The following is an 11,814-nucleotide window of genomic DNA, read 5'->3' on the forward strand; positions in this document are numbered from 1 at the left end:
AATGGTAGATGCAGGTAACAAATCATTTTTGTTGTTGTTTCTATTATTGTATGTTTGTTACATATTATTAAGAAATAATATTTATCATATACTAAATGCATGTTTAAGAACAATAGATACTTTCTCTTATATGTCCAAAGAAGCTGGAGGAGATGGACTTCTCGGATTTACAAAAAGAGACTGTTACAATTATGTTCATAAAAAAAAAGATGTCATTGATTGAAGCTGGGGATTCACAAAGTCTTGTTGATCATTTTGAGGAATGTCGAGCCGAAGATGGTATGTTTTTCTATACAACACAAGTTAATCAAGAGAATAGGATGACTAATTTTTTCTGGAGAGATGGTAGATCTAGGATCGATTATGACTGTTTTGGTGATGTTATTGTGTTTGACACCACATACCGCACAAACAAATACGATTTAATCTGTGCTCCATTTGTGGGTGTTAATCATCATAGGAAAAATGTCATGTTTGGTTGTGCTTTTTTATTAGATGAGACAACACCCTCTTTTATATGGTTGTTCAAATCCTTTCTGAGGTCAATGGGGGATAAGGCACCACAAACCATATTTACTGATCAAGACCAAGCAATGACAAATTCCATATCTGTAGTTTTCCCAGAAACACGACATCGTTTATGTATATGGCATATATCACAGAATGCTCCATCTCACTTAGGCAGTCTCAATTCTAATAAAGAATTTCGTCTGTTATTTTATAAGATGTTACATAGATGTGAGTCTGAAGAAGAATTTGATGAGGTGTGGAACAAAATTTGTGAATCGTTTGAAGAAGTTAGAAATCACAAATGGTTGAAAAAACTATACAATATTCGTCAGAAATGGTGTAAAGGTTTAAACAAGGATGTTTTTTCTGCCGGAATTTTGTCATCTCAAAGGAGTGAAGTTACCAATAGGGTTTTAAATACAATATCAAGTAAGACAACTTCACTTACTAAATTTGTTCACGAATTTGAGACAATTGTTGCACGTTGGCGTTCTTCCGAGTTTGAAGAAGATTTTCGTTGTAAACAAGGTACGCCTTCACTAGTTCTTAAAACTAGTGGTTTGTTGAATCATGCTGCAACTGTTTACACATGTGAAATATTCAAACATTTTGAGAAAAACTTTTGGCGAGTTTTGGCTACAAGTTCAGTTGAGGTCGCTTGTAGTAATAATATTCACATTTATGAAGTTCAAGGTGAAGCAGTGAATTCTAGAAAATCGGTAGTGCATTTTGATATGTCTTTTATGAGTATTAGTTGCAGCTGTAAAAAATTTAAATCAAAGGGTTTTGTATGCTATTATATTTTACGTGTATTGAGCATGAATAATGTGAAAGAAATTCCTGCAAGTTGTATATTGCATCGTTGGACAAAAGGTGCAAAAAAAAGGCTATATGTTGATAGACAAAAAGAGGTAGATGGTGAGATTGTACATGAGACTAATTCGATGTTTCACAATGAGGCTATGAGATGTTTATACGATGTAGTTACAAGAAGTGAAGAAAATGTCAGATGTAGGAAAATTTGCAAAGACTCTTTGAAAAAACTTATTGTTGATATTGAAAGGGAATTATCTACATTGAATGTGGAGGAGAGTTGTCAAATTGAAGAACATGAAACCAGTTCTGTCAAGGGGAAGAAAAAAATAACTGATGTTGAACCTATTTTGAATCCTCCACGTGCTAAACCTAAAGGAACTTCAAATGCTAGATTCAAAGGACATTTTGAAACTCATCGAGTAAAAGTAAAGAAAGGTGTGTAATTAAATATTTTTTTGTTGCTTAGTATGATTATTTGCTATTGATTAATGTCTAAGCTCGTTTTATTACGAACAGGAAGTTTAAAACAACAAAGGAAGGAGATGATTTCAGAACCAAATATCAACAATTCTTCAATAGGATTAGAACCTCAGACACATTTTCAGGTATTGGATTATAATATCTTAAATATATTAAAATTAATTAATTATATAATTACATTAGTGGAATTAGAATTTGATAAGTTTAGCTGATTAATACACCTCAGATGGTTGGACCTGGTGTTTATTTCAATCAACCAACTCAATGGATGCCAACAACAATGCAAAATCAAATGCCGCCATCAATGATGTCATTGCCGTTAACAGTTCCTTGTCAAGTAATTTATTTTAATTCTTTTTAATATTATATGTTTTAACCTTCTATTTGAATGTGACTAAAATATAATTGTTTAGATGACAAACGAAGGGACTGCCAATTCAAATGTGTCTTTTACACACATGATGCAAAATATCAATTCATTTGATTTTTCACATGTAAAATTATTTGACAAATAGTATTTTTCTTTGTATTGTTACAATTATTGTTATTATAACTAACTATTTTATTTATTTGTAGTTTCAGGATTCACACTCATTTGCGCTAAGAAATTCTGATGAAGATTAAAAGCTTTATGTTTCATTATAGTGATTTAAAGTAGAGAAAAAGAAAATTAATTTTATAAAACCTTTTATTAGTACATTACTTATAAACTAATTTATAATTTGATTTTAATTTGAGTTGTTATTTCATAACATATTCATTATTTTCCATGTTATATTTTCCTTTAATTGTGTACAGAATTTAAAATTTATTGCACCTTATCTTGTTTTTGAGCCATAAAAATCATGTAGCCTAATTAGAAAGGCAAAAGAAATGTGGGTGATTGCTTGTGAAAAAATCGATTTCAGGTATTAAAAATGTAAAAATGATATAGTTTGGATATCAAAAATATATTATATTTTCAGGGCTGCGTTAATTTGAGCTTTCGTATACTCAAAGATTGATTTGAACTAAATTTGACCCTTCATTCCAACTTAAAGGGTGAATTTGACCCTTTATTCGGCTCAATTTATTGCCTCTTTTTTTTTTTTTTTATGCGTGTAAACAGTACATGAGGAAGGGAAATGGTTTCTACCAAAAGTAATATATAAGGCCATGAGAAGTATAAATTTATACATGAGATAATCAAATTCTGATAAATTGCTGTTGTACTTTTAAAAATCACCAAATTAAGCTGAGATCTAAGTTCACACTAACATCAAAAGTAATTTCAGTTAATTTTTTGAAAGAAATGGATAGTTGACAATCATAGAATAGCAACAAAGCGAGAGCACACTTGGATTGCCAACTACAAAGACCAAAGTAAAAAATACACAACACAGCACAAAAAGAACAGAAACACAAATGTTTACAAAAATCTGTGCATGGAATCATATCTCCACACTGACCTATTAAGTCCTTATTGAACTTTGATGGGCGATCATACACATATACCCCTCTTCCATCACACATTTCAGGGTTCGTGTTCGACTTCCACGATCGATGCAGCTGCATTTGCTCCTCGACAACCTTCTTTGCATTTTCAATCTCCTCTTTCGTTTCTTTGTTGATCATATTTGCATCTGTCACTATCACATTTTGGCTCTCTTCAACTTCTTAAACATTGGCATTGATGCTAGAAATAGCAGAACTATTGTCAAGGCTCGGAATCAGGATATCGAAGTTAGGCTGAGTACCTGCGGAGAGGCAATAAAGATCGTTGAGCTTGCCCGATGAAATGCAAATGTGAACAATGTTACCAGAAATGATGGTGGCAGAAGAGGACCATAAGAAGATAAAGATAAAAAGAACAGTCAAAGCTGGGATTCCGAGACACAAATTTGAACCAAATTGAATCACAGGAACAAAATTGTTTCCTTTCTTATTTTCTGAGAGTTTAGATTTCTTTTTGGACATAAAGGCCATTTTTTTTATTCATTAGTCTTCACCCTTGCTTCTTTGTTCAAAGGTCATCATGTTTGTAACTCCACCAAAATTGAAAGGCATGATGATGTGTAGGAGCTTTTTAGCACACTAGCTTTTTATTTTTTTGATCTTACACACTAGCTTTTTATTCATTAGTCTTCAACCTTGCTTCTTTGTTCAAAGGCCATTTTCTATTTCTACCACTTAGTTAGATAGATAGATTGAAATATGTGATTCATGGGGGAGGACAAAAAATGAAGTTCAAACATGGAAATTACAAAGAAGGCATCAGTGTATATGGACTTTTCAACTCCCTTTACTATCCATCTATCAAACACTACTTAGAAAATGCTCAATCAGCCACATATAATCACAAAATAAAGAAATTAGAGGCATTTAATTTGTTCAAGACTTACAATAGAACTTCCTATAGAGAAGAATGAGATGCATGAAGAATCTGATAACACTTCAGAACTCAAATTGGATGGAATCAGATTTGAACTAGAGTAGCAGTAGAAGTGCCGAGTTTGCCTCTTCCTCTTCATCAACTGCTTCTAGGGAAGGCACAGCAGAGTTCTTCAGTGGAATGTATGAATAAATCTTTGAGCACCATTAAAGAGATTGGAAAGGAAAACATGAAATTAGGTCGCCGGAGAAGGAAGAGGAGATGAAAGGAGCAGAGGCGATTAGCGAAAGCTAGATCGCCAACGGTGGATTCTAAGAGATATAAAGAGAATTTTTTTTCCTGGGGAAGGTGATTGAGCACCGTTAAAGAGATTTGGAAGGAGAAAACATGAAATTAGGTCGCCGGAGAAGGAAGAGGAGATGAAAGGAGCAGAGGCGAAGGTGAAAGCAGAGGAAGGACACACGTTTAGTGTTATCAAGCCGTGATTGTAATTTTAGAGTCTTTTTAATATTAAATATATTAATTAACAGGTGTTATAAAATGAGTGGCTGTGGCATACCACCTCAGAAATTGAGATGGTATGCCTGGCACACCATAAATTTTCTCGCCATGAAGTTAGTTAGTAAAACGAGGTGCTAATTTATGAAAAGCATACAATCGTAAGCAAGGATAATTGTGAGCAGCCGGTTTCTTAACTCGCATCCCAAATTTGGAGGATCGAGATTCCTTGAGGAACATTTGAGAGAGTCTAATCATTACATCACGTAGTTTGATGTTGACCCGTGAAGAATCATATCACATAGTTCGATATTATTTAACACTTTGAAATACTAGGTTTCTCAAAGATGGAGTTGACACCCGGTTCTAGCCAAACTGGAATATTTGATAAAATGGGTCATGAAGGACTAAATTCATGGGCAATCACTTACTTAACCAATTGTTAATTGATTTTAACTTTAATGGATGAATTTCCTCTAGTATCTAATGTGCTTCTTGGATTGCTTCTGATCTATAACGTCTGGAACCTCTCTAGTCGGACCGAATTTTTTTTATTGTGTTGAGGGATTTTTGTTTCTCAAAGATGTTCTTCCTCCTTTTTTTCTTTCTTTTTCTTCTCGTTCTCTCTTTATGAGTGAGCTTCCTTCAATCTCGAGTCCCCCTCAATAAACTTGGGGTATATGTCCTTTTATAGGCACATAACCCAAAAAGGGGGGGGGGGGGGGAGCTAGTCACAGTGCTGACCTCGGTTGGCATTAGCTTGCCCCCTCAATCTCGAAAGACTGTTTTTTAGGGCGAGCCCACCGAATGGAGTCCCCAATTTGAAATTTGGCTCATGTCTTGATGCATTGGGATTCAATTGACTCAAAAGTTGATGGTTTTTGGGTTTCCTAAGAATTCCAATCCTTTTATTTTTTTTTTCATAAATCATAGTGTTTTATCGATAGTACACAATCCGGAACTCGACTAGTGTTTCTTCCTTATCAGGTAAATCGCTTACATCACCAAGACTACAAATTCGTACTCACAATAACATAAACAACTAAAAATACATAATTGAGTAATCAGGTAAGGAACCAAACAACAACAAATATTGAATATCAAAGTTAATTATAGAAGTTATAAGAAAATTATATATTATAAACAGTTGTATCAAAAGCAAAGGTCAAAGATTTTCTCTAAAAAAAAAAGCATAGGTCAAAGAAGATGTAAGTAATCGTGCATGATTTAACATAGCAAGATCAGTATTAACAATAGGATGGTGTTTATGTTCGACAGATCTATTGTGTTGAGCGTTATATGCACACGATGACCTTTCTATAATCTCATTATCAAACAAGCATTTCGTTGGTGCTTAAAATTCTCTCAAAATATTTAATAAATAAAGAAAAAATAACAAATTTCCACGATGGTCTGAAATTTGATAAATGTGTTATAGATTTCGGATTTACCACTAGTACAGAAAAGGCCTATGGCCACGCCTCATTAGCTACGGTTGTTTGCAAAACCGTGGCTATAGGTAATTGGGGTCGGTTATTTAAAAAACCGACTCAAATAATTAGAGCATTGGGGTCGATTTTTTTAAAAAACCGACTCTAAATGTGATTTTTAAAAATGATGCGCGGTTTAGATGGTCATTAGTGTCGGTTCTTTTTAAACCGAGGCTAATAACCCAATAATTAGCATCGATTTAAATATAAACCGAGGCTAATAAGCCAGTAATTGGCATCGGTTTAGGTAAAACCGACCCCAATTACTGGGGTTAATGGCGTCGGTTCATTGAAAACCGACGCCAATTACTCTTTAGAGTCGGTTAATTAAAAAACCGACTCTAAATATCCATATACGAACCGTGCCTATTGAAGATCCGTACACGAACAGTGCCGATTGAAGATCCCCCTTTCTCTTTCTCTCCTTTGCGCAACCTAGATAATAGCAGTTCTCCTCCTTTACGCGAAACATGTCCCTTTTCTTCTAGACCCATATGGATGCTCTGAGTGCGAGTTTGAAGTTCGTCCGTGTGTTGTTGGTGTGCTTCATTCGTGTTCCGAGTCTAATAAAGGTAAGTGATTAACGTGGGTTTTCTGCATTTGATTCTACCGTTTGAGTTTAGGTTTCATTTATAAAATCGTTTGCAATGCCGTATACAAACCGTGCCTATTGATTCTACCATTCATGTTCTGAGTTTAGGTTTTGATCGTTTTTTCTGTCCTTTGTTTCGATCCTTTGTTTCTGTTCTGGTTTTCTGGGTTTCGAAGCTTTGCTTCTGTTCTAGGTTTCTGGGTTTTGTTCGTTATGGGTTTGGTTCTGGGTTATATAAGATGACCTAAATCGTGACCTTTGTCTTCATTGTAGTCGCAGCCCTTTGTCTCATCTCTTTCAAAATCGCTTCTTATTTCTTTAAGTTTGCTAACTCTTTTGCTTTGTAAACTCCTCAACCCTAATTTGTTGATTTCAACTTCTATTTCATCATGTATGCTTAGCACCATTCTACTTGATTCTTCATTTTACTTGGTGTTAATTATACATTCTTATATAACTCCAACTCCTTTTGAAGTTATTTTCAAAGATATAACGGGTTTTCAGATATTACGAATGGAGCTCGTTGTGTTTCTGAATCACTGATTTGAGATTTATTTTTTTATGTTTCTAGAACTATGGGAGAAACAAGAGACGATGATGCTTGCAAGGAGGAGCTTCTTGATTGTGAGGAAGAAGAAGAGAAAGCTCCCGACTCTACTGGTGCCAAAGTCAATTGAGATCGGTCAAGAAGTGAGTATTCTTCTTTCACTGCACATTTCTGAGTTCAGATGTTTCCATGGAATTCATTCCTTTTTTTTAACATATATTCCTTCCTTCCTGTTATGAGGAGGATACTGAAGAACTGGATGACCCAGTGATTATATTCCTTTTCTTGAACATATAGCTTAGTTGAAATGAGACCTGTTTTGAGATGATCGATTAGCTGTTGGGGGAACTTTTAATATTCTCTGTATTTTTTTTACGTCCATTTGATTATTAGAATTTGTAAACACAACTAAGCAGAAGTATGCTTTGTGCAAGTGATTATTTCCTTGTGTTACAAAATTTAGAACTTATCATCTAATACATGACAGGTACCTTTTCATCTGCTTGTTGCTTTTGAAAAGATAGACATTTTCAAACTCCTAGAAATTATCTCCATAGAGTAGTTAAGATTAAGTGTGTCTGTAGTATCTCAATCATTACTCTTTTTGACTGAAATTGCTTCATTTCCATCCTTACCTTCTCATATCCTGATATATATATATATATATAGTACATATGAGAACTTAATATTTTGTGCAGGTTATTTTTGCAGCTCTTGACATATGTGTCAAGAATGTGGCACATGCATATTCACTAGAACATGAGGGGGAAAGAAATATTTTTGATCAATTATCTGAGCTGCTTAGTTCTTATGTGCAAAATGATGAAAGTTTCCCAAGGGAATTAGCATCTTGCACGGAAGCCCTTCAGACATCCTGATCCATCATATGGCAAAGGAAGAGGAGCAAGTGAGTGAGGCTTGATTTAGTTCTTCTTATATCTTGTCCTGACATTGCTAAATTTTATTTGCTCAATTTCTGATTGGCACTTCAATTAAAGCTGTATAGGAGAATAAAAGCACATGCCTTTTGTTTTATGCATCTCCTCTGTGTCTTTTTGCTTAGGGCAACCTCTTTTGAATCTTTATTTCTATGGAATAGAGAAAATGATTCAACATATTAGTTGCCACATGAAATGCATATTTATCTTAATTGAGATTTTGGGAGCCGTATGGTTTTCGTCGTTGATATTTTGGGAGCTGTACAGTTTTCATTTATCCACATGATCAACTGTTTGCTTCTTTTATGACCTTTTTTTTTTAAATCTGCTGCTTGATTAGGATGGAGATGAACCTTAACATTTGTTTCTACTTATTCAGTTCCCATTGTTAAATTTTCAGTCTCAATAAATTTAGACTCATATCAAGCAATAAAATAGTGTTAACTCAGTATTTTCTGCTTACAAAGAGTTATTGTGTCCGATGATGAATATGGCATGCAAAATCTTATGGTTTATTGATTTCTAATCGTGGCATCTCTTGGCAGTGAATCTTGTTACTCTAAAACTTTCAATTGCCTTATTCTAAGTCGCATTCACAGTTTCTTTTAGCTTCGATTTCTTCGGAGTTGTCTTCTGTAAATATAAACGATGAGCCTGGACTGGGAAGTAGTATGATGTTTCTGTTACTGATTCAAAGGATTAGCGGGAATTTATCGAAAGAGGAGAGGGAATTCTGGCAGCAGCCTGATGGAGAAGGATTCAAACCACGTTTGGATTTCAGTATCAAATATAGAAAAGCATCTGCTTCGATTTCCAAGGAGAGGAAGAGATTCTTGGTGGTTGTAGCTTCAGGAGGATTGAATCATCAGAGGAATCAGATTGTTGATGCTGTTGTTATTTCTAGAATTCTTGAAGCAGCTTTGGTTTTGCTAATTTTGCAGATTAATTTGATTTGGGGCGATGAGAGGTACAAAACTCAAATCTTTACTCAATTAATGCTCCCTCTTCTGATTGAATGTTTCCCTTAGTGTCCGTTTCATTAACTAATGTTTTCCGTAGACTTTCTTTTGCTGTTAACATAGTCTGCTATCTTTCATGTTAAGTGACAGTTTCTTGAGTTCTTAATGGAAAACTTTGTTACTAGAGTATGATATGATGAGTCTATATATGTTGTGATAAATTGCAGTGAATTCTCTGACATTTTCAATGCGGAACATTTCAAGAGGATTTTGCGAGCAGATGTACGCATTGTATCAGCACTTCCTTCAACTCATTTGATGTCCAGACAGTCTGTTGAAAACCAAATTCCTATGGATGTTTCACCTTTATAGCTCTGAGCCAAGTTATCCAGAAAGGTAACCAAGGGGGAAAATTCGGATTTAGGGGTTCATAATCCTTTTATGTGGCTATATATTTCACATATGCTTATTTATGTATGACATAAATGATACAAAAATAATAAACATGTCAGGTATCGTGTTGTTGTGATTTCTGTTGACATCCCTAATCAGATTGCTAAGGATCTTTCTATAATTTGTGTAGCTGAATGAAGAAGGTCTTCTTGTATTAAAGGGGCTAGCCTCTAAGCTATCCAAGAACCTTCCACCTGATCTGCAGAAACTTCGGTGCAAGGTTAGATTGGCAGCCAGAAATTAAGTGTAATCAGCTCTGACTTGAGTAGTTTAACACTAAAATCACTATCTTACTTCTGCTTCTTTGTGCTGTGTGAATTATAGGTGGCCTTCCATGCTTTAAGATTTGCAAACCCTATTCAAGAGCTCGGGAATCGGCTAGCAAGGAGAATGAACCAATTAGGAAAATCATAATTAATTATTTTTTTTTCAGTTACTTGTTGTGTCAAAAACCATATAATTATATGCAAAAAGTATTCTTTGAGTACAATGTCTTCAAAGGTGTTGAAGAAGTTGAGGGACTAAAACAACTATGATTTAAAATACTTATTTAGTTATACGGAGGAGGAAGAGAAATTCTACTCTGATTCAGAACTAATTGATTTTGGACTATACTTAGAACATAAAACATCAATAAGTGTAGATATATCACTGTTTGAATGGTCCAAATTCAGTTTGGTTTTGGTTTCTTATATCTCGTAGGTGCACAGCTTATTTGTTCTTTTGTTGTTTTGCACAAACTGATGATGAACTAAGGCTTGATAGGACTGTAAGACCACCCTGTGACTTCTGGCCTAATTGTCACGATTCAAACCTCAGAACAACCTTTTTGTAATTCAAGGAAGCTGTTGTTAATATATGACACTCCATTGAGCATGTAGCTATTGTAACCTTTATTCAATCTGTAGCTGATAAGCAGTACTGAAAAATTGGAAATATGATGATCTATGCGTCAATATGTGCAGTAGTGTGTGTTTGATGATTCTGTCATGTGTAGTGGTGGAATCTGATTCGAATACAGTCTATGATGAGGTCTCAAGGAATCAAAGGGCCTCCTTACAGATTCTTCCATTGAAACAGTAAAAAGAGATTTTGACTATGGGAATTAAAGGACCTATCCAACATCTATTGCACCTCGAAGTGCTTCCCAAAGTACTGCCTCACATTTATGCCTGGAACAAGCTTTATGGTAAGCACAGTTGGTTGAAACACTAGCTATTTTTGTCGATCTGTATGTATCAAATGGAGTAATTGAATTGTGCATATATCAGGGATGAATTTCCTGAGTTGGCGAGGTCCTCAAGCTCAAATGACAGTGACAGAAGTTGAGCTAGTTAAAGAGATTTTGAACAACAAAGGTGGAATGTTCACCAAAAGAAAACCAGATCTTTTCATTCAGAAGTTCTTAGGGGATGGACTTGTAACAACTGTAGGAGAAAAATGGTCTAGACTTCGAAAATTATCCAATCATTCTTTCCATTCTGACTCCTTGAAGGTATGTATCTCATATTTTGGACTCAATTTAGTTAATTGCCTGAAAACAAATCACTTTTATGACTCTTTTTATTATGATTAATTGAATAGGGAATGATTCTAGCAATGATTGCAAGTGTAGAGATGATGCTTGATAGGTGGAGACAAAAATAAAGAGAAAGAAATAGAGCTTTCTAAAGAATTAAAGCTTTTAACATCCGAAGTTATTTCCTGGACAGCTTTTGGCAGCAGCTACTTAGAAGGACAGCACATTTTTGATAGGCTAATGTAGTTGGCTGTTATGATTTACAAAAATAGATATGAAGTTAGAATTCCTGGAATCGGATATACACAAATCAACTCAATTGTATAATTGCTCTTTTTAGAATTTTTTTGATATGTAACATGGATTAATTATATATATATAGCAGGTTAATTAATTACCTATGTACATTTTTATTGATTTTGCATTTAATTTCAGTTATACATCAGGATCAATTTCGATTACGGTAAACGACTTGAGGATAACAAATCTTACAATAATACAAAAAAAAAAAAATAGAGCAAATTGTTAAAAACAATAGCATAAGATTCTAATATAATTGACATTAGTCACGATTGCAGAACAACCGACTCTAATAATCAGAGCATTGGAGTTAGTTGTTGTAACAACCGACTCCAATGCTC

The 11,814-nt window shown here is 34.4% G+C and overlaps 1 protein-coding gene across 9 annotated transcripts; it reads left to right on the forward strand.

The window, feature by feature from the left end:
* The first annotated feature begins 6,552 nt into the window (after window positions 1-6,552).
* On the forward strand, window positions 6,553-11,578 carry LOC136235458 (O-fucosyltransferase 37-like). Of its 9 annotated transcripts, none has more exons than XM_066025147.1 (9): window positions 6,553-6,737; window positions 7,329-7,447; window positions 8,003-8,211; window positions 8,788-9,209; window positions 9,429-9,597; window positions 9,785-9,874; window positions 9,979-10,843; window positions 10,926-11,149; window positions 11,239-11,578. In XM_066025147.1, exons 4-5 carry the CDS (start codon window positions 8,914-8,916, stop codon window positions 9,571-9,573), a joined length of 441 nt encoding a protein of 146 aa, XP_065881219.1. In that variant the 5' UTR covers window positions 6,553-6,737; window positions 7,329-7,447; window positions 8,003-8,211; window positions 8,788-8,913; the 3' UTR covers window positions 9,574-9,597; window positions 9,785-9,874; window positions 9,979-10,843; window positions 10,926-11,149; window positions 11,239-11,578. The 9 variants fall into 8 exon arrangements, with proteins under 9 accessions (XP_065881217.1, XP_065881219.1, XP_065881220.1 ...); XM_066025145.1 differs by having other exon boundaries at window positions 7,974-8,211; window positions 8,842-9,209; XM_066025144.1 differs by having other exon boundaries at window positions 8,842-9,209; window positions 9,714-9,874.
* The last annotated feature ends 236 nt before the right edge of the window (window positions 11,579-11,814 follow it).

This window comes from Euphorbia lathyris, chromosome 7, assembly GCF_963576675.1.
Source record: "Euphorbia lathyris chromosome 7, ddEupLath1.1, whole genome shotgun sequence".
Classification (NCBI taxonomy): domain Eukaryota; kingdom Viridiplantae; phylum Streptophyta; class Magnoliopsida; order Malpighiales; family Euphorbiaceae; genus Euphorbia; species Euphorbia lathyris.